General features: G+C 41.0%; 1 protein-coding gene across 4 annotated transcripts in view; it reads left to right on the top strand.

Moving 5' to 3' along the window:
* Positions 1-23,225, top strand: part of sbf2 (SET binding factor 2) — a 507,247-nt gene that overhangs the window by 215,182 nt on the left and 268,840 nt on the right. For all 4 annotated transcript variants that reach the window (XM_059975882.1, XM_059975881.1, XM_059975879.1 and 1 more), the window contains 2 exons: positions 9,548-9,658; positions 10,906-11,011. In XM_059975882.1, coding sequence (XP_059831865.1) covers positions 9,548-9,658; positions 10,906-11,011 — 217 coding nt within the window. The remainder of the gene's footprint in view (positions 1-9,547; positions 9,659-10,905; positions 11,012-23,225) is intronic.

Raw genomic sequence — 23,225 nt, 5'->3', positions numbered from 1 at the left:
GTTGTGCCTCTCTAATTGATTGTTGTTGATATTAATCAGTGATAAAGATGATAAAGTATTGCCAGCATGGATTTCAATAGATCATTCAGTACACATTCATTTTATAAAATAACTATGATAACATACTGTTAACATTAATCTCCATGTATGGAAACCATTCAGCATTTTTGAAGTATTTTCTTTTCTTGTTGATAACATAGAGCATTTTATCTGGAAAAACTGTGGCAGCCCTTGTTCATTAATAGAAGTTTATTGATTGTGTTATCTCTTGTTTGATGTAACTTTAATATTCTTGATGTAAATAGTCACCTCCAGTAATATTTAACCATAATCGTTAGGCTAGTAATACTACATGTATATCTTGTGGTTAAAAGGATCTTTTGAAGCCATTTTGGAACAGCCATATTTGGGAGTGACTATTGTTGAGGTCTGTGTTCTGTGATTGAGGGCAAGTGCTGAGGGCTTCAGTGAAGAGCAACATCAGGGCAAGCTATTTTCAGCTTCCTTTAACTTTAATGTAGTCAGAGTGGCAGTTAGGACCGTGGTGTGCACCTACTTCAGGATGTAGTAGATCAGGGAATCTTCCAGTGTCCCTGAGCCCTACACCTGTAAGAAGTATGGCCACTTGCAGTTCCTGACTGACCATACAAAGGAGCTGGACATCCTGTGCATCATTGGAGTGCTAAAAGCATCATTGATATGATCAGTGACAATAGGTGCAGATCATTATTTGCTGGATGAAATGAAAAGTAAAACGAATGTAGGAATTACCCATGAGAAAGCAGCAGCAGAAGGGTCTTTGGCACCAAGACTGGCTGTAGGCGCTATGGCAAAAGTTAGACATAGCTTTAATGATAGGGAATTGAGAATTAGAAGGACAGACAGGAGATTTGGTGGCTCTAAATTTGGAACTCCAGGATAGCCTATTTCCTTCCTAGTGCCAAGGTGGAGAATGTCACTGAGTGGTTACATAACATTCTCAATGGGAAGAGCTGAGCAGTTAAAAGTTTTTCATAGGTTTAAAGCAAGGGCTGAAATTCTGTGGGTTGAAAATAGGAAGTTAGGCAAACAGTTAAATGACAGGATTTCAAGGTTTGAAATCTTGAGATTACTCCTAGTGCCATGTGTTAATGAGAGCAGAATTAGAGAAGGATAGGCTAGATGAATATGTAGCTAAAGGGCTTATATAAGAGGGCAGGCATTCAGAATTTTGGACCAGTGGAATCTCTTCTCGGGCAGCAGTGACCTATACAAAGAAGGACTGGTTGCACTTGAACTGGAGGAGGACTCGTATCCTAGCAAGAAGATTTGCTAGTGCTGCCAGGGAGGGTTTAAACTAGATTGACAGGAGAGTAAAGTGGTAAATTATTCAAAGTCAATTTCAGTAGACCATACAGGCAGGGAGTGATAAATGACTGCTGGATTAAAATGCATTTATTTTAGCACTGGAAGCCCGAAAGGTAAGGTGTATAAACACAGGACATGGATAGATATGTGTGACTGGGTTATTATAGACATTACAGAATTATGGCTAAGGGAGGGACAGTACTGTCAGCTATAGGCAAGATGGTGGTGGATGAAAGAAAAGGGGAGTTGCACGTTTGATTAACGAGATCATCACAACAATAAACAAAAATGAAATTTCTGAGAGTTAATCCAATGAAGCTTTGTGGCCGAAGCTGAGAAATAAGAGCAGTGATCACCTCCACTGGGCTGCACTCAAATAGTGAACCGGAACTAGAGCACAAATATTTTGTGAGTTTGAGGAGAGTTGCAACAATAATGGTGGTGTCAGAATAGTGGATTTTAACTTTCCAAATGTAGACTGGGGTTACCATTGTACTAGGGATTCTGGTAAAATGGAACTTATGTGTGTTGAGGAAAGTTTCCTGTGGCTGTATATACAGCAGACCCTGCAACTAAGATGGCAAAACTTGACCTAATCTTGGGAAATGGGGGAGGAGAAATGACTGAGGTGTCAGTGAGGTGCACTTTGCGACCAGTGACCACAGTTTTATTCATCTTTAACTTGCGGACAATTCCTATAATTTCTTCTTAACTATTTAATGTTGTAAATTGGAGCATGGGTGATTTTAATGGCATTAGATGGGAACTAGTTAAAATTGATTGGAGTAGGTTGTTTTTAAGCAGGGAGGCTAGGAATTTCAATGTTTTGTGTCTTGTACTTTTGATGGCAAAGTTACCATGGTAAAAGGGTAATGTATGCAAATGGAAAAAATTGCCCCAAAAAGTCAGATTATAATGTGATAAAGTCAGATTAAAAACGTGAAAGTGAAGAATAAACCTTCTCAAATTTACTTGTAAATTGACTACATGTGTGGGGTTCATGTTGAATTGGACATGAAAGGAAATGTGGATCAGACTCAGATAAGGCTGGGGCTGCTCAGTACTTTGCCAAGCTGAAACACACCAGTCATCTTTCAGTAAGGCGTTTAGGCGTTTTCCCAGTCCGAAGTAGAGGAGAAATTGGGCAGTTGATGCATGTCCAAAGCTGATTCTCTTGATATTAACTTTTATTGCCATGTCATTTTCAATATAGAGAAAAATTATAAATCTGGTTGGATTGGCTGTCTTCATCTTGAGCTTTAACTTTATACCTGAGCTCCTCTTCAAGGTTTAAAGTAAAGTTTATTGTCAGAGTACATACATGTCACCACATACAACCGTGAGATTATTTTTCTGTGGGCATATTTAGCAAATCTATAGAACAGTAACTGTTAACTGTAAACAAATTGTGCAAATGCAGCTATAACTAAAAAACAATAAATAACAAGCATGAAATAACAATATAACAGTCCTAAATGAGTGTTGCTATCCCCTTTTGTTCAAGAGCCTCATGGTTGAGGGGTAGTAACTATTCTTGAACCTGGTAGTGTGAGTCCTGAGGCACCTGTACCTTCTACCTGATTGGCAGCAGTGAGAAAAGAGCATGTCCTGGGTGGTGAGGATCTTTGATGGAGCTTTTCTTTGGCAGCATTTCATGTAGACGTGCTCAATGGTTGAGAGGGTTTTACCTGCGATATGTTAGGCTGAATCCATTACCTTTTGTAGGAATTTTCCCTCAAAGGCATTGGTGTTCCTGTACCAGGCTGTAATGCTGATCCACCACACGTCTATAGAACGTGGTGTGGTCAGCAAACTTGTATATGGTGTTGGAGCTGTACTTAGCCACCTATTCATAGCTGTAAAGCGAGTAGAGCAGGAGGCTAAGCAAACATATGTGTGGTGGTCCTGTGCTGTTGGAAATTGTGGAGGAGATGTTTTTGCCAATACAAACTGACTGGTTGCTACAAGTGAGTAAGTCCAGGATCCAGTTGCTCAAGGGGTATTGAGGCCCAGGTCTTGGAGATTATTGATTAGTTTTGAGGGGATGATGGTATTAAATGCTGAGCTATAATTGATAAAGAGCATCCTGATGTATGCATCTTTACTGTTCAGATGTTCTGAGGTTGTGTGAGGAGCCAAAGAGATAAAGTAGCATCTGCTGTAGATCTGTTAGTACTTCCTATGATCAACACTGAACTACTCTCTGCAAGTTGTTGCAACTTGTTATTCAGAAATCTTACAGAAAGCTTCTCAAGTAGAAGTTTTGCTTGCTTCACCTTCAGTTTCCACCCTCATTCTGATTGATATGTTGTGGGTTTGGGAAGCATTTATTTGCTTCAGTAATTTCTGTTTTTGTATATTAATGAGAATGTGAATTATTCAAAACACATAATGCTAAATACAGGGGTAAATTTAACACTGCAAAACAAATACCAGAAGTTGAATTCTGAAAGAGTAGCGATTGCACTGAAAACAGAAGTAAGCTAATAATGGAGCAATAGAAATTTTAATCATGTTAGTTGGGAGGAAGATTCTGCTTCTTGAATTCCTTCATTTCAATTATATCTCTAATGTAAAACTGAAAAATTGGGCTCACCAAGATCCTAAAATCCTTATTTATCAGGATTATGAAACTTGATGGATATCTCCTCCATCTTGTTTGTCGTGGGTATGAACCATCTCATATCAGCAGCAGCAGACGTAACCCGGGGCCTAATGTTGGAGCCCGGGATCCGACAGCCTGCTATACAGAGGTGCACAGATGACATCACAGTAACCACCGTAACCCATGACCAAGCAAGATGGGTATTGGAAATCCTGGACAATGTAGCTAGCTGGGATAGGATGATCTTTAAGGTCAGGAGGTCCAGATGCATAGTCATCAAAAAGGGCAAGGTTACCAGCAAGTTCAGTTTTCAAGTACAGGGAGAAATCATTTCATCCATAGAGGACAACCCAGTAAAAATGACTTGGAAAATGGTTTAATCCAGCAATGACAGACAGTGCCAACATCACTGACACTGTAACGTAGACTGAAGAGTGGCAGAAACCGATCGACAAAACCGGACGGCCTGTTAAATTTGGTTGTACCAACATGGTTTACCAAGACTGCTCTGGCTTTTCGTGGTCTGCAAGTTCTCCATGAGCCACTGTATAAGGCATCGGGAGAAAAGTTAACAAGCACCTATGCAAGTGACTGAGGATTCTCTCCCCCCCCCCCCCCCCCCCATGTTTTTCTTCAGTGGGGCTCTACATAAGATCCGGCCAGCCACAGCTCCCATTATCATTTGTAGTGGCGGATTTCAAGGTGGCAAAGTGTAGAGTTGTGTTAACACTAAGGGGCTCCGATGACAAGCTAATAAATCAAGTAGGAGTCACAACAAGATCGGGCTGAAAGTGAGCCACCAACTCAGCCATAGACCCGGCAATGAGCTTCCTATAATTGAGAAACGTCATCAGCAATCAGTGCCCCGGATGGCAAGGCCTCAGCTCTGCACACTTACAATGATGTGGAAGTGCAAGTGATAGGTGAGATATGGTCCAGACAGAGGTACGGAACTGACACATTGGAGCGGGAGAGGTTTAAAAGGAGACTAGCTGGCAGAGGGCCAAAGAGGGGTTGACTTTCATCAAGGAGAGGACCACACCAATCATACAACGGAGGCCTAAATCCAATCTGTTCCAAACTGTCAAATCATGGGAGATGAGGGTCGATGTGGGGAGGAAGCTGCTTTTCCCGGAGGTGGTGCCAACCTCACTTTAGCTTGACATCATACTCTGCTCCACCGAAGGCAAGAAAATCATCCTGGTGGAGCTCCCAGTACCATGGGAGGAAGGATGCAAGGAGGCTCATAAGAGGAAGTTCGGGAGTGCAGGGTCAAAGGATGATAGACATGGCTATTCCCCCATAGACATCAGCTGTAGAGGGTTCCCAGAAAGGTCAGCATAGAAGATGCTGTCTGTGCTGGGCCTTAATGAAAAGAGCAAGAACCAAGCAGGTTGCAGGATGGGAAGATTCATTTCCATAGATGCTACCTGACCTGCTGAGCTCCATCAGTATTTTCAATTTCAAGAGATTGCACGAATGTCTATGTCTATGTTTTAAAAAGGAATAGTGGCTTGCAAATCTCAATTCAGGTAAAATGGAATTAAATCTGCGCAATGTGTACTAGATGAAAAAAATAACATTCTGTGATAATTTTGCTTTACACTGTTGAAATTGCCATTGAAGCTATATTAGCACAGTAAGTGTACTCTGGACTGGTATTCTAGAGGGCTGTATCAATGATTTGTAGAATATGAAATTAAATTTATCACAGCATCAAATGGAAATAAAATGTAATCAGTAACAGCTGAGCAGGTTCTTTATTGCTCTAGATTTCAGCATCTGCAGTCTCTTGAGTCTTTATGATTGTGTCATTTGTTTATGAAAGACTGGTCTTTGTCAAGCAGGCAGCTTCTCTGAAAGGTTATTGAAAATAATGCAAAAGAATATCATCGATCCACTAGGTAAAGGCTTAATATCAGTCATCCGAGATAAACTAGCAGCCTTACGACGGGCCCCCATGGATAAAATCAAAATGGCCTGGGAGCAGGATTTAAATATCTCCTTATCTGAGGAGAGCTGGGATTCAGTTCTCAAATCGGTTAACTCAACCTCTCTTTGTGCTCGCCACTGCCTTTTACAGTTGAAGATTGTTCATAGAGCCCATATGTCTAAATCTAAACTATCTCGATTCTACCCTAGCGTTAGTCTGCTCTGTGATAAATGCAAGAGGGGCGTGGCCTCTCTCATCCATATGTACTGGTTCTGTCCTAGCTTGGAGAAATTCTGGAAAGATGTCTTCACTACGTTATCGTGTATTCTGAATCAGCACCTAGAACCAAACCCCTTAATTGCTCTGTTCGGTTTTTGGGGCAAGACAGATTTATGTCTGGGTCCGAGTAAATGCCGAATATTATCCTTTGCCTCTCTCCTGGCTAGACGCTTGATCCTCCTCAGATGGAGAGATGTTGCCCCGCCCACTCATGCTCAATGGCTTAACGACATTATGGCCTGTTTGGACCTCGGAAAAAAATCATTATTCAGTTCTCACTTCGGATCTAAAGTTCCATAAGGTCTGTGGACCTTTTATCGAGTACTTTCAAAACCTTCCTCTTGACTAGGCTTTTTTTTTCTTTTTCTTTTTCTTCTTTTTCTTCTTGCTTTCAGCTCCTTTTTTTTCTGGTAGAAGCCATTATTACCCTCTGTTGCTGAGTGTATTCGCAGTCTGGGAGTTTGGCTGTCCTGACTTATACTCTCTATATTTTGTTGTGGTTGGTCTGGAGTTGCTGTTGTTTTTTCTTGTGTTGTGGGGCTTGGGGAGGACACTAAGTTTACTTGTCTTTAATTTAGGTGCTTTTTTTTTGTTAAATTCTCTTCCTTTGTAGCATATTGTTATTGTATGCTTAATTTTGCACTGTTTTAATGTTCCTCATTGGGATTTGGGGTTTTTAATTTGTAAAATGTTTTGAAAAACTAATAAAAAAGAATATCATCGAGTTGGGAAAATGCATCTCAACTATTTGGCAGGCCAAAATTGGGCAAGCTGTTTCTCAGATGAGTTAAGTAATGGCTAGGAGAGTTAACTTTACAGAATCAATACTTTTTGCTTTCATTCAAGATCTGTAAAAGGAGTGTGATTTTATCCCACGGATAAACCTTTTTTCTTGTTTACTGCCCACAGTCAGCAAAGCAACCTTGGCAGGTGTTTAGTGTTTGCAACTTCTCACAAAAAACAGACTTTCTCCACTTGCATGTAGGAAGACTAGAACAATGTTCAGGTTTGAGCTAGTAAGTGCTCACTTGCCTTATTAATTACATGTCTCTTATTAGAGACTTGGACTGATAACATTTAAGATTGTTTCAAGATTGTTTAATGTTATTTCCAGTACACAGTGTAAAGGAGTACAAAATAATTGTTAAACCTGATTTATTGCAGCACAAAAAAAAAACTTGCCACTGTGTCTCAAAAACTTAATAGTGAAAAATACACTATATAGGGTAGCATGTGTGTGTGGAGAGGTGGAGGTGTTGATCAGCTTTTTCTGCTTGGGAAGAGTAACTGTTTTTGAGTCTGGTGGTGCTGACGTGGATGCTACGTAGCCTCCTCCCTGATGGGAGTGAGACATACAGTCGTCGAGCAGGGTGGGTGTGATCCTTCATGATGTTACTGGAAATTTTCAGGCACCTTTCTGTATATATGCCCTTGATGTTGGGTAGGTTAGTGCTGGTGACACATTGGGCAGTTTTGCCTACCCATTGTAGAGCCTTCCTGTCTGTTGCAGTGCGGTTTTTGTACCATGCAGTGAAAACAGGCAATCCTCCAATTTTCTAAATCAAAGTTGGTATGATGATACGGTATATTGCACCTGAGGATTGTTAGTGTAATAATTACAAAGGGGATGAATACTTCTTTAGCCTCAAAATTTTAGTGTTTATTGTTTAGTAAACTGTGGGCAGGTTTTGGAATTTTCCTTTTGATTTGACATGATGCACATAGTTTTGTAAATTAGTACAAAAGCCCTACTTCAAGATATATTTAAATTTAGAAAATAACACAGTAAAATGTAAAAATAGTTGATGGCGCTGAGTACATTTTCAATATATAGCCTTGGCAGAGAATTCCACAAATTTATCACACTAGAAAAAGCAGTATCTCCTCAACTCCATTCCAAAACTATTCTCCTGAATCTTGAGTCTATGTCCCCTTGTTCTAGTTACCAGTGGAAACAACTTTCTTCCCTCTATCTTAGCTATCCCTTTTCATTATATGTACTAGGTATGAGATTGGAGTACAAGTAACTCTAGGATTACTAGATTCTAGGATTGCATCTCTACATGCACCCACTGAAATCTAAGTGTCAAGGCTACAGGTACATAGGAATGTACACCACCTTTATCTTGTCTTGCAAGTAGAGTCAATGTACAAACAATGCAGGAGATGCATTCTGAAGAAACACTGTGCAAGTTGAAACTCAAATTAGAGCATTAGGGTTATGAAAAATGGGAACTCAGAGCTTGTTATCAATTTGATAACTTTATTTAATAGTAAAATTATGTCTAATCACTGAATATTGGGGTTATAAGCCTTAGACCTGTGCACTGGAATTCACAGAGCATTGATTCACCAAAGCACTCTTGATCTTCCTGCTGAAACTTCCAGCTATCTGGATATGTATATCTGGATAAGTACCTCTCCCTTAAATTTAAATAATGTATCTATTTGAGTGTCTTGCTGCAAATTCACTACCCCACTCAACCCAACCTCAACTGGTGTTCTGGCAACGATGAATCATTGCACAGCTTGGTGAGAAGAGGCTGATGTTGGGCTGGCCTGGGTGAGCAGACTGGCTGCAATGCTGAGCTGGGGGTCTCAGCTGCACCTTAGCGGGTGACCATAGTTCATTGTTGGGGAGTGATATGAACTACTTCCTCTGTTGACCGCCTGTGTTTTGCGGTTCCTCCTGTCACCTCCTTGTGATGATAGCTGCTGTCTTTTTTAGCTGCAGAATTCTCTGTAGGCTGGTGATTACTCCACAGGGACAAGCTTGAAGGAGACCTTTGGTCAGAGTTGATGAGAGAGACTGTAAGATCTGGTGGTCTGACATTACATGGAACTATTGTTGCCAGCTTCTGGTAATAGACTGTGCTTATTATGCTCATCAGGGTTTTTCAGGATGCTCCAAATTCCTCCTGCATCTCAAAGATGTGCACACTAGTGGGTTAATTGGCTAGGCCCTAAGTTTACCTGGGTGATAGGCTCTGTGGGGTGGGGTGGGGGGTTTGGGGAATTGGTGAGAATGTGGGCCAATAAAATAAGACACGTGTAACTAGGCATTTCATGGTTGGTGTAGACGCAGTGGGCCAAAAAGCCTATTCCATGCAATGTGACTTTAAATCTGAGAACACACAGGCAGCCTTGTCTTGTAAACTCACAAGGTGAGTTTTATAACAAAATTATTCTTCTTAAATTTGTAATTTTTGTTATATTTTAAATTGGACAGCTAATTCGTAACAAGCATCAACAGTAATGTTAGTTTTTTTTTATAATGCTGATTGATGAATGAAATTGGGTAGGACATGAGAGAAATCCATTAGTGTTCTTTCAGAAAATTCTGTTAACTTAACTGAATGATAATTATCTCCCTCATATTTTAGGCATGCCTGGGCCTCATTTATACTGTGTATGTTGACAGTCTGAATGTAAACTTGGAAAATGTGATTACCAATCTTTTCACATGCCTGGTGCCTGTTGCTGGAGGATCTCAGGTAAGGCAAATATTTTACCTTACAGATAATTTAAAATATGAATAAATTACTTTCTTTGCTGTGGCACTGTGTTTAGAGACTTAGCAAGTGGGTCTGAAGCTTCTGAGATTTTGAGACAAAGCAGTGATGTAATAGTAGGGTATGGTGTTATTATTTTCCAGAGTATAATGTATGAAGTTATGTTTTCATTTACATTGCTCATAAATTTGCTGTGGATTTATTTTTTTTACTCACTAATCAGTTTACCTAAGCTGCTAGAAGTTAATTACTATTGCTGTAGTCCGTCATTTCAGTCAGTGGTGATTGTTGATTTCCACGTTTTCCAATGTTATATTCTCAGGTGTCATTTATACTTAAAGAACAGTATGTCACTTGGTAGTGACATGATTCATGATGAGCGTAAGCCCTGCAAAAGTATAGGTTGAATATCCCTATTCAAACAAATGAGTACTCTGATTCTATGCCAGATCCAACTGCCATTAAATCATGATACAGCCTGTTTTCTAGGAATATAACCATCCCCTTTTAACACAGGGTTCATCCGTATGTACAAATTGTCTCGTGCAGTTGAAAGGGATGCATGAAATATCTATATCCTAACTACGTAGCAAAGGTTTAAAACAGCAATTTTTCTGAGTAACGTAGAATTTGCTAGGCAATGTTAGTTAATGTCTGTGCAGTTCATCCACACTATTCTGTTTGATGTGTACTGTGATAATGATTGTTACTAATTATGGGAGTAAATGTACCATGGTCTCCAAAAAACTGAAACATAATGAAAACTTCTGAAATTGTGAATCACACGTCATCTGATCTTATCAAGCATTTGTTAATTTGAAGTCACCTCTCAAATACACTCAAGTTCTGTACCCTGATTTTTTTTAACTTGGGGAGGGGGTGTGGAATTCATTTTATGTTGGTTGAAAGGGTTAACACTAAATGAATTGGTGCATTTTCCCCAACTGCTAGTTCCATAGATTCATTGTTCACCTGCTGAAATAATGTGCCAAAATTTACATTTGCAGCTAACTTAAATTTGGACATCCCTTCTGTAGTTCACTCTGTTGGAAATTGTAGGGAGAATCTGCTCCCTGAGATCTTGTGCAATGATGGGGCATCTTAAAGTACAAATTTCATGTAAACACAAGAGATTGGTCAAGTCCCAAATAGGGGGAAAAGGCTAGGTAATAGCTACTGACATCACATGCTGTAAAAGTTTATGAATATTTATGACATTTTACCCATAGAAACTTTTCTCATTGGGAGCTGGAGATAGACAATTGATTCAAACTCCTTTGTACGATGGTCTTCCTGTGACGAGCACAAGTGTAGCCCTTCTCTTTCAACAACTAGGTAGGTCTAACTGATTCCATGATACTTTTCTCTTGTTTTAGATCATATAGATATACACCTGGTAGATACCTCCTGTAATGGTCTGTATGTTCAAGGTCTTCTGCTGTTGTACCCATCCACTTCAAGGCTCAATGTGTTGCATGTTCAGAGATGCTTTTCTACACATCACTGTTGTAATACATGGTTATTTGAGTTACTGTCACCTTCCTGTCAGCTTGAATCAATCTGACCATTCTCCTCTGACCACAGAACTGCAGCTCACTGGGTGTTTTTTTTTTATTGTCTTTCACATTATTCTCTATAGACTCTGGAGTACAGGTTCCAAACCTAGGGTCATGAACCTCTTGCTTAATGGTATTGGTCCATGGCATAAAAAAATTTTGGGAACCCCTGCTCTAGAGATTGTTACGTGTGAGAATCCGGAGAGATCAGGAGTTTCTGAGATACTTGAATTATGTGATCTGACATCAACAATCATTCCACAGTCAAAGTCACTTAGATCATACTTCTTCACCATTCTGGTTTTTGGAGCAATAACTGAACCTTTATACCATGTCTATATGCTTTTATGTATTGAGTTGCTGCCACACAATTGGTTGATTAGATATTTGAATTAATGTGCAGGGGTACCTTACTTAATAAAGTGGCTACTGAGCATATATTGTAGAGTTAAATGGTCACTAGTTATATTGAAACTAGTGTACAATTAGGCTTTTTACCAAATTTTGATATGGAAGTTTGAGATTGTTAGCAGTTAAGTAGTTGAGTCAATGTTTTTGAAAAGTTATGAATGGGAAACAAAATCTGAAAATCCTGGAAGGTCAAGAGCACTCATTGTGAGAGAAACTGATTCAACATTCCAGGTCAAAGACCTGTCATCAGAACTTCACTCCCACTCTCTTTCCAGCCCTTCTCTTCTGCATATGTCAAGGTCTTAGCCTATTTATGTCTTACCAGTTTGTTTTTGCAACACTTCTTTGCATTTTCCCCCTCAAGCTTTCCTTCATCCTTTCTGCTCAGATCATCCTCATGTCTTATCCTGCAAACCTTTTCATCTGCAAGGTCCTTAATTTATCTATAGATATCTTAAAACTTAATGAGTTGCAATCCCTGTGTTCTTCTCCCACTGAAAGTTCAATCACCTGGCCAAGTACTTTATTGAACATCAAAATCAGTATAGCCCTCCTTTTGTTGGACTATCTACATGTTCATTTAAGAAACCCTAACAAAATCTGCTCTGTCTCAGCCTTTTGCATTATGAAGGTTCCAGTCAATGTTGGGGAAGTTGAGATCACCCATTACACAAACCCTGTTGTTTCTACATCATCTTTCCCTAATCTGCCTGTCTATCTGTTGCTCAGTGTCCCGTTAGCTTTGTGGGGGAGGGGAGTGGTTGAGGGTGTTTGTAGTATAACCACATCAGAGTAATTCCATCTTTCTTACTTTTTGAGTCCTATCTGTATTAACTCAGTAGATGAGTTTGTGGAGGTGTGTTGTTGTCACTGATTAATAGTCCAATGTGACTCTACCACCACCTCTTTAGCTACTCTATCTATTCTGAACTATCAAATCTCCTTTCTTTGGCATTACTACTTTCTCTACCAAGTCTTTGATATGGCTACATCATTGTTCCCTGTACTGATACTTCCAATATCAAAATACACAGACTTCAACCTGACTATCCTATTGTGCCTATTACTTTGCTCCTGTCTGTTTTTACTGATCATGACATGTACCTTCCTCTGAATCTCTTCACTCTCTGACCTGATGCTTTAGTTATTAATCCCTTGTCAAACTAATTTAAACCCTCCTGAGTAGTACTAACAAACCTGCTGGCAAGGTCATTGGCTCCCCTCCAGTTAAGTTGCAAATCATCTCCCATATAAAGGTCACCCATGCTCCAGAAGAGGAGAAAGTAAGTGAACCATAACAGCAACATATTCCTCCTATCTGGTCAAAAATAAAGCTGCAAAGGAGGCTTGATTGTGGCTAACAAGGGAAATGAGGAATAGTAATAGTGTGTAGGAAAAGGTGCACAAATTAGCCCAAAAAGGCTATGAATATGAGGACTGGAATGCAGTAGAAGAAGAACTGCAGTTAAGAGGGGAAAGAACAGAGCATGATTATAAGTTTGTAGGGAAAATTAAAGCTGATCCTATGAGGGGAGAAAAGAGATTTTACTTTTGCAAGAAAATCTGCAGATGCTGGAAGTCCAAAACAATACACATAAAATGCTGGAGGAACTCTGCAGTTCAAGCAAAATCTGTTTACTCTTCTTCCATAGATGCTGCCTGACCTTGCTGAGTGTTCCTCCAGCATTTTGTGTGAGATTTTACTTTTTCCATTTATTTATTGCTTTTTAATGGTGATTTATTTTTTACATTTTAATATTTTTGTTGTTTTTATATATTTACATCTATGAACATGTGTAATGTCTCATAGTTTAAACTTTGTTCGAAATGCTGTCAAAATTTGTCTAGGTGCAGGCTATCAGCGGTATGCTGACTGAGGCCTGCTCTGCTTTACTAGACTCTTGCTGGATGCAATGGGTTAATCTGCCTGACTTCTACACCCAGAGAAACTAAATCCTGGGTGGGAGCAGTGGCAATGTAGGTAGTGATTTTGTGGAGTCAGCTGGCCCCAGCACTATTCAAGTTATTTTCTGTAGGTTCTGGGATTATTGGAATGTTTGAATATGCTCTATTGGTTAACCATAATTTTAAAAATAAACATATTCTTTTCCAATATTGGCGAAAGATAGAGCTGTGATTTTAAAGGTACCATAAATTGTAACTCAGGAATGCTTGCTTGTGAGTCATGCTGGTTTGGGTAACTTAATGTGTTTGCAATTAAGTTGTAATAAAATTGTTTGTTGAACTTCATAAAATGACTTGATACAGAGAAAATCCATTTATTTAGAGCATCCTTCTCCATTGTTGTCTCTTTCTTTTGAATTCAGATGACTTTTTTGAAGTAAATATTTTTCATACAGAGATACAAACATGTTAATAGGATCGCAAAGAAATGGATTGCATTAATAGAGTCTATTACTTAGTCAAGATATCCTGAAGTGCCTTAAGCCAATTTAAATAAGTTTGGAAGTTCTATTCAAATACTTCAGGAACGTCATGATCATGTTCAAAAGTCCTGAATTAATGTTTCAACCAATTTTTGAACAAAACCCTGAAAAGCCTAGCAAAAGGCTTGGAATCGCTTTGCGATTTGTATTGTAGCAGCTGTATAAAGATACCATTTGATGTGCTCAACTGGTAAGGTTTTTAAAATTCTATTTAAAAAAAGCTTTTATTAAATTCTCCATCAAAAGTTCAGAAATGATAGTTTGAAACTTCTAATTCAATCTTTGCGAAGATTATGTTAAGACAGGCTTAAAAATTTGAAATGTAATAAGAAACAAATCTACAATTGGACTCTTCAGTTGATTTTAAAATCTTTATTGTAAAAAACAAGAGGAATGGCATATATATTCACAACCACACAGCCGGATTTTGCTCTAATTATATCTCTAGATTTGCAGATTACATCACAGTGGGCCATATTTCAAATAATGATTATCTCAGAGTACAGGAAAAAGGTAGAGAAAATGGTAAAAACACAAAATGCTGGCAGAACTCAGCAGGCCAGACAGCATCTATGGGAGGTGGTAGTGACGATGTTTTGGGCCGAAACCCTTCATCAGGAGAGAAAATGGCATGGTGTCACAACAACCACCTTTCCCTCAATGTCAGTAAAACAAAAAACCTGGTCATTTTGCTACAGGAAGGGTCCTGTTCACATCGTGTGCTGAGGGTCAAGAAGGCTGAAAGCTTTAAGTTCCTATGAGTAAACATCACCAATAGCCTGGCCTGGTCCAACCACTTAGACACCATGGCCAAGAAAGTGCACCAGCACCTGTACTTCCCCTGGAGGTTAAAGAAATTTGGCATGTCACACATTTTTATTTATGCACCATTGAATTCCTCTTTGAGCTTTTCTGCCAGCTTGAGATATGACAAGCAGTTGTGTGCTTTGCTTGGAGATGAGTGAACTGTGTGCGAGATTTAAAACATGAGTGGGACCTATCAGAATGTTTTGATTGACTTGGAAGATTTGACAGTAGCTGCTTATTTGGAGATGAGTGAGCTGAGTATGAGATTTAAAGCAAGAGTGGGGCCTTTGGGAAACGTTCAGCAAGGTTGAGATATAATGAACAATTGCTTGTTTTTGAGGTGAATGAGCTGAGTGTGAGATTTAAAATGTGATCGGGGCCTTCTGGAACTTTTCAATGGACTTGAGATATTGTGGGTTTTTTTTTAGACACTTGGCAAAGACCCGTAAAAAGAAGTTGGGTTTAAGTAGAGTGGCCATTGTGGGAGCACCATTGTGTGAGTGGGCCATTATTACACTGAAGATAGTTCTTGGCCATGGTGTCCAAGTGGTTGGACTAAGTCAGGCTATTGTTGATGTCCACATGGAGGAACATAAAGCTCTCAACCCTCTTGGCTTTAGCACCATTGATGTAAACAAAACCCTTCCTGTAGTCAATGACCAGCTCTTCTGTTTTGCTGAAGCCTCTTCAGGCTTTGGCTCAAGAGGCTTCAGCAAGGTGACACTGTCAAACGCAAGTTTCTTTCTTTCTTTCTTTGTCTATTAGTACACAGTGAGAATCATTCCAGGGTCAGTAGTGTGTTCATCTTGCCAGATGTTGGAGATCTGGGAGACTTCCAATCTCTCTGATAACTATATCTGCATGTAATGCTTTCAGCTGCAGCCCCTTACAAGCCATGTTAGGAACTGGAACTGCAGATGGATGCACTACGGCTCATATGGGACAATGAGCAAATGATAGATAAGAACTACAGGGAGGTCATTTAGGGTAATCTAATTGGTGGAACCATTCATAATTCACAACCACTGACGTTGAGCTGGAGCTCACTTTAAGAGGCTGGTCTGACGTGATGACGTAATTATGTTATATACTGGTACCGCTTCTTGTGTTTGGATTACAATAAATGAGTTGAGATGGTTTTTCTTAAAACAATAATAATAATAATAATAATAATAATAATAATAATAAGTACTTTATTGATCCCAAGTGGGAAATTTGTTACAGCAGCAACATTTAAAAACACACTTAGCAGTGTGCAGACTTAACTAATAATAAAGTACAGAATAATAATATACACAATGTACCAATGTACAACGATAATGTATGAAATAATAAAGCAGAGACTATTCTACTGTGATGTGTGTTCTCCTGTCACACAGAAATGAACTATTGTATATGCTTATTGCATTTGCTAGGAAAGATTTTCTGTAATGATCCTAGTGACAGCGGAGCTGAATGAGTCTGTTCAAAAGGGTGCTCTGCTGCTTATTCAGTAGGTCATGGAGAGGGTGTACAGATTATCCATAATGGATAACAGTCTGTTCAGTGACCTCCTCTCTACCACTAACTGAAAAGAATCCAGGTTGTACTCAAGGATTGATCCAGCCTTTTTTATGAGCTTATTTAGTCTTTTTGCATCACCAGCACTGATGTTGCTCCACCAGCATAAAGCAGCAAAGAAGACTGCACTCATTACAACAGCCTCACACTGTTTTATTTGTGAAAACATACGGTCACACCTAAGCTGCAGGAGGCAGGTAACTGGATGACTGTCAGGAGAGGGAAAGGGAATAGGCAGACAGTGCAAGGGTATCTCTGTGGCCATTTCCTTCAATGCAAGTATTCCACATAGGATACCTGGAGGAAGGGGTGGGTGGGTGGGTCTGACTCTGTGCCTCTTCTGCGGGGCAGAAGAGGAGTCTAGTGGTGATAGGGGATTCAATAACACGAGAAAGTCTGCAGATTCTGGAAATCTGAAGCAGCACACTCAAAATGCTGGAGGAACTCAGCAGGTCAGGCAGCATTCATGGAAATGAATAAACAGTCAATGTTTTGGGTCAAGACCCTTCATCAGGACTAGAAAGGAAGGGCAAAGAAACCAGAATAGAAAGGCAGGGGTAGGGGAAGGAGGCGATAGGTGAATCCAGATGGGTACGACAGATAAAGGGATAGAGAAGAAGGAGTCTGATTGGAGAGGAGAGTGGATAATAGAAGAAAATGAAGGAGGAGGGAACCCTGAGGGAGGTGATAGGCAGGCAAGGAGAGGTAAGAGGCTAGAGTGTGGAATAGACGAAAAGGGAAGGGGGAGGCAGTTTTTTTCTTTTATTAGAAGGAGAAATCAATATTTATGCTTTAAGATTGGAGGCTACCAAAATGGAATATAAGGTGTTTCTCCTCCACTCTGAGGGCAGCATCGTCTGGGTATGTTGGAACAGGAATAGGAGTCAGAATTAAAATGTTTGGCTACTGGAAAGTTCCATCTTTGGCAGATGGAACGGAGATGCTTGATGAGGCAGACCCCAACTTACAATGAGCCTCAGACACAATAGACAACCCCAGCAGATTCTCAGGTGAAGTGTTGCCTCACGTGGAATGACTGAATGGAAGTGAGTGAGGAGGTGAATGGGCAGGTGTAGCATTTTGGCTGCTTGCAGGGATAAATGCCAGGGGAGAGTTGAATGGACAAGGAAATCATGGAAGGAGCGATCCTTGTGGCAATTTGGAGAGCTGGTGGGGGGAGGGGTAAAAATTTATTTGGTGGTAGGATGATGTGCTGAATGTGGAGGCTTATGGGATAGTGGATAAAAGACGAGGGGCTATATCATTGTTGAGGGCGGGAAGATGTGGTGAGCGCAGATGTTCAGGAAATGATGGAGATGTAGTTGAGCGTATCAGCAATGGTAGAGCAGAAAAAGCCCCATTCATTGAAGAAGGAGGACACCTCTGCTGCCTTGGAAAGGAAAGCTACATCCTGGGAATAGATGCGATGGGATGGAGACAAAGGAATTGAGAAAAGGGAGTAGTATTTTTACAGCAGACAGGCTGGGAAGAGGTATAGTCAAGAATATGTGGGGATCAGTAGATTTATAAACGATGTTAGCCAACAGTTTGTCTCCAGAGATGGAGACAGAGAGATCGAGTAAGGGGGTGAAGGGGTCTGGAATGGATCAAGTGCAGGGTAGGGTGGCTTGGCGGTTAGAGGCAAAGTTGATGAAATTGACAAATATGAAGCAACGCTAGTGCAGTCAATAGTTCAGTAGTTAGGGGAGCAGAGAGCAAATTCTGTGGACATTAAAGAGGCTCTCAGGTATTATGTTGCTTCAGGTTTCAGGGTCAGGGACATCTCAGATCAGGTCCACAGCATTTTAAAGTGGAAGGGTGAACAGCCAGAAGTCATGATTAGATATCGTCGGCATTGCTTAGTGAGGGGGAGGTGATGTCGCATAAGTTTCAAGGGTTCATCTTATTGTCAAAGGATGCATGTGCAATCCAACTCTGATATTCGTCTTTTCCAGATAGCTATTAAATACAGTAAAACCACGAGAGTCATTGAAAGAAAAGATAGCATCCACCCTTCCTGCCGAAAAGGAAAAAGAAACAAACCTCCCACCCCCTCCCACGCACAAAAAATCTAACAGATTGCCTACATGGAAAATGGCAGCTGGGACACCAACCTCGCACCCAACTCTTCCTTCGCACAAAAACCAACAGATCACTCACCCAGAAGGCAGCAACCTGAACATCAAAAACCCCAAAACCCCGACCCCCTCCCTCGCAAAAAGAAGCAACAGCATCAAACCCCAACCCACTCCCCTGCAATAGTGAACAGTGCTAACAGCACTAAAACCCTAACCCTCCTCCCCCACACCAAAACCAACATATCACCAACACAGAAAAGCCAACAAGAACATCAGACCCCAAATCCCTAACCTCTCCCTCACACAAAAACCCACCTCAACCTGCCAATTGGCAACAAGAAATAAAACACAGAAAAACTAAAGCAGAGCAATATAAACTACAGTCCAAAAAAAACATAAGTCTCAGAATTTTGAAAACATCATTCCATCAGAACCAAGGAGAATGCTCACTCGAGCTCAGTCCTTCTGCGAAGAAGGAACACTGTTACCCTGTCCTACGGTCTAATGACCATTGCGCCATTGACCAGTGACCTCCATGGAGGATGAACGCTGACCACTTCCATATACTCCTTGATGCTTCAATCTTCCTCGAAGCTTCAAAATAGAGTTGATCATAGCTCCATGTCCTGTCTCTAGTCTTCTACATGAGGCAGCTATACTCGCAGTCCTCTTCAGGGACAGCAGAGCGCCAGATCACTCAATCAAACTCCAAACTGCATGTCACGGCTCCAACAATGTCTGAAACATAATCAAGACAAAAAGAGCAAGCAGAAGCATAGAAAAAGTGAAATAATTTAAGAGATTGGCTATCTGCAAGATGTCCTAGGAATTGTTGTTTGCTAGCACCATCTTAACCAGAAGCTTGATTGAATTCTTTGAGCAGATTGATGAAGGTAGAGCACTAGATGTGGTGTAAGTGTATTTTAGTAAGGCATTTAATAAGGCTTCTCATGGTTCATTCATTCAGAAGGTCAGGAAGAGTAAGATCCATGGAAATTTGGCTGTGTAGATTTAGAATTCATTTGCCCACAGAAAGCAGAGAATGGTTGGAGATGAAACATTTTCTGCCTGGAGGTCGGTGTACAGTGGTGTTCAACAGGGATCTGTTCTGGAAATGTTACTCTTGCACATTTTTATTAATAACTTCCATGAAGCAGTGGAATAGTATGCTTGTAAGTTTGCCAAGGACACAAAGATGGGAGGAGTTGTGGATTGTGTAGAAGGTTGGCGTGGGTTACAACAGGACATTGATCGGATGCAGGGCTGCGCTAAGAAGTGGCAGATGGAATTCAATCTGTAAAATTGTGAAGTGATTGACTGTAGAAGCTCAGTTTATGTTTATGTTTAGTTCTGGTCACCTCATTATAATAAAGATATGGAAGCTTTAGAGAGGGTGCAGAAGAGATTTATCAGGATGCTGCCTGGAGAGGATGTCTGAGCAAGCTAGAGCTTTTCTCTTTGGAGTGAAGGAGGGTGAGAGGTGATTTGATAATTAGAATGAGTGGATAACCAGAAACTTCTTCGCACTGTAGAAATAGCTAATCCAAGGGGCATAATGTTGAAATAATTGGAGGAAAGTACAGGGGGAGATGTCAGAGGTAAATTTTTTTAGAGAGTGGTGGGTGTGTGGAATGCCTTGCCAAGTGGTAGAGGCAGATACATTAGGGGTAGTTTAGATAGGTAGGCATATGGATGATAGAAAAATAGAGGGCTATATAGGAGGGGAGGGATAGATTTATCTTAGATTCAAAGTACATTTCTTATCAAAGTATGTATACACTGTACAACTCTTGAGATTCATCCTCCTGCAGGAACCCATTCAAAAAAATTATCAAATACCCAATGCAAGAATAAAGAACAAATTGTGCAAATGGCATAAAGCAATTGAATAACACATAGAATATCAAATATCAAACCAGGAGTCCAGTAGTATTCAGTGGCTAGTCCACTGCTGCCGCATGGGCATTCTTCACCAAAGCACCTCAGTCCACTTTGATTGTCTGAATCAAACTGCTCAAAAACAGCAAAAAAAAAGGAGTAATCGGAACCCAGGAACATATGCAACATAAACCTCAAAGTCTCTGAAATGAGTCCACAGCATTACTGATCAATCCTTGCAATGTGGATCCTAAGACTCTTACTCTTTCCTCCGACCGCAGCCAGTGAAAAGGAAAGAAAGACCCGTCAAACACAGTCTGACAGCACAGAAAACCCATGCCACGCTTGAGGATACTTACCAAGTTAAAAGCCCATGGTATTACAGGAACGTTACTGGCATGGTTTGAGCATTGACTGATTGGTAGGAGGCAGTGAATGGGAATAAAGGAATCCTTTTCTGGTTGGCTGCCAGTGACTAGCGGTGTTCAGCAGGGGTCGGTGTGGAGACTGCTTTTTATGCTGTATATAAATGATTTAGATGGTGGAATAGATGGCTTTGTTGCCAAGTTTGCAGATGATACGAAGATTGGTGGAGCGGCTGGTAGTGTTGAGGAAACCGGTACACTGCAGAAGGACTTAGACCATGGGTAGGCAACCTTAAGCACAAATGATTTTCTAGCGTGCGTTATTCATTAACTTGAGGCAAAACATAACTAGATGTACTTAATGATAACTCCCATATTTCAAGATTTTTACGGCATTCATCTGGCCCATCGTCCGTTCATTAATATGCGGTCCGGCCCACAGAGGCTAAAAGGTTGCCGACCCCTGACTCAGACAGATTAGGAGAATGGGTAAGAAAATGACAAATAAAATAACAGTGTTTGAAAATGCATGATCATGTACTTTGGTGGTAGAAATAAATGTGTAGACTATTTTCTAAATGGGGAGAAAATCCAAAAATCTGAGATGCAAAGGGACTTGTGAGTCCTTGTGCAGAACACCTTAAAGGTTAACTTGCAGGCTGAGTAGGTGGTGAGGAAGGCAAACATAACGTTAGCATTCATTTCAAGAGGTCTGGAATATAAGAACAGGGACGTGATGCTGAGGCTTTATAAGGCATTGATGAGGAAACACCTTGAGTATCGTGAACCGTTTTGGGCTCCTTTTCTAAGAGAAGATGTATTGGCATTGGAGAATATTCAGAGGAGGTTCACAAGGATGATTCTAAGAATGAAAGGATTATCGTATAAGAGTTTGGCTCTTGGTCTGTACTCACTGGAATTTAGAAGGATAAATTCCTTGAATTTATTGAATTCATTGAAACCTTTCGCCTGTTCGTGTGGATAGTCAGAGGTTTTTTGCCAGGATTGAAATGGCGAGCACAAGAGGGCATAGTTTTAAGGTGCTTAGAAGTAGGTACTGTACAGAGATGTCAGGGGTAAGTTTTTTACACAGAGAGCGGTGAGTGCGTGGAATGGGCTGCCGGCGGTGGCAGTGGAGGCAGAAACGATAGGGTCTTTTAAGAGACTCCTGGATGGCTACATGGAGCTTAGAAAACTAGAGTGCTATGGGTAAAGCCTCGGTAGTTCGAAGGCAGGGACAGGTTTGCCACAGCTTTGTGGGCTGAAGGGCCTGTATTGTGCTCTATGTTTTCTATGTTTCTTTCTATGTTGAAAACCTAGACAGAATAAATGTGGAAAGGATATTTCCCATGTTGGGGGAAGTCTGTGATATGAGGGCACAGGCTCAGGATAGAGGGGCTTCCATTTAAAATGGATATGGAGAAATTCCTTTAGCCAGAGTGTGGTGAATTTGTGGAATTTGTTACCAGGGTCAGCTGTGGAGGCCAGGTCGTTGGGTATATTTAAGGCAGAGATTGGTAGGTTCTTGATTGGACACGGCATCAAAGGTTATGGAGAGAAGGCCTGAGAGTAGGGCTGTAAAAAGTGAAAAAAGGATCAGCCATGATTAAATGGTAGAGCAGATTTGATGGGTTAGATGGCCTAATTCTGTTCCTATGTCTTATGGTCTTATGGACTTCAACCTTGCTTGACACCTTAATCGGAGAGAAGCAGTGGAGTTGATCATGGGCTCGTGCCCTATCTCCAGGTTTCCCATCCTCCATGCTGCGCATACCGCACCAAACCTCCCTTGGAGACCGCAAAGCGCCAGAAGAGGACAGCGAGGCTTTGAGAGGAAGTGCGGCGGCGGCCATTTTCAAATTGTCCAATTGCGTCTCAGATCGGAGTTCTGAGAGGCGGGACTGCGCAGGCGCGTGAGGAGGCCTGGGAAGGAGGGAAGATATAAAAAGAACGCAGCCTTAAGAAGCGGGCAGCTTCGTTTGCGGGCAGTGGAGTGAGCCGGGAGCAGAGTGTAGGGCTTGGGCTCAGGGGGCTTAGGTGGAAGAGGGCACAGTAGGCTTATCTTTTAGTTCTTGTTATTTTTCAGTTTTTCAGGAAGTATGAGTGTGAGGGCAGCTTGTTGTTCTCGGTGTCGGATGTGGGAGGTCCTGGAGTCTCCGAGCCTCCTGGACGTCCACATCTGCGCCAGGTGCACCGAACTGCAGCTCCTGAGGGACCGAGTTAGGGAACTGGAGCTGCAGCTCGATGACCTTTGCCTGGTCAGGGAGAGTGAGGAGGTGATAGAGAGGAGTTACAGGCAGGTGGTCACTCCGGGGCCATGGGAGGCAGAAAGGTGGGTCACTGTTGGGGGGACAGCCTTTATGGTGGAAGTGACAGTGGCCGGGCCTCCGGCACAGAGGACGGCCCTGTAGCTCAGAAGGGTAGGGATAGAAGAAAGAGGACCATAG

The sequence above is a fragment of the Hypanus sabinus genome, chromosome 7, assembly GCF_030144855.1.
Source record: "Hypanus sabinus isolate sHypSab1 chromosome 7, sHypSab1.hap1, whole genome shotgun sequence".
NCBI lineage: Eukaryota > Metazoa > Chordata > Chondrichthyes > Myliobatiformes > Dasyatidae > Hypanus > Hypanus sabinus.
This window is presented reverse-complemented; position numbering and strand designations above follow the sequence as displayed.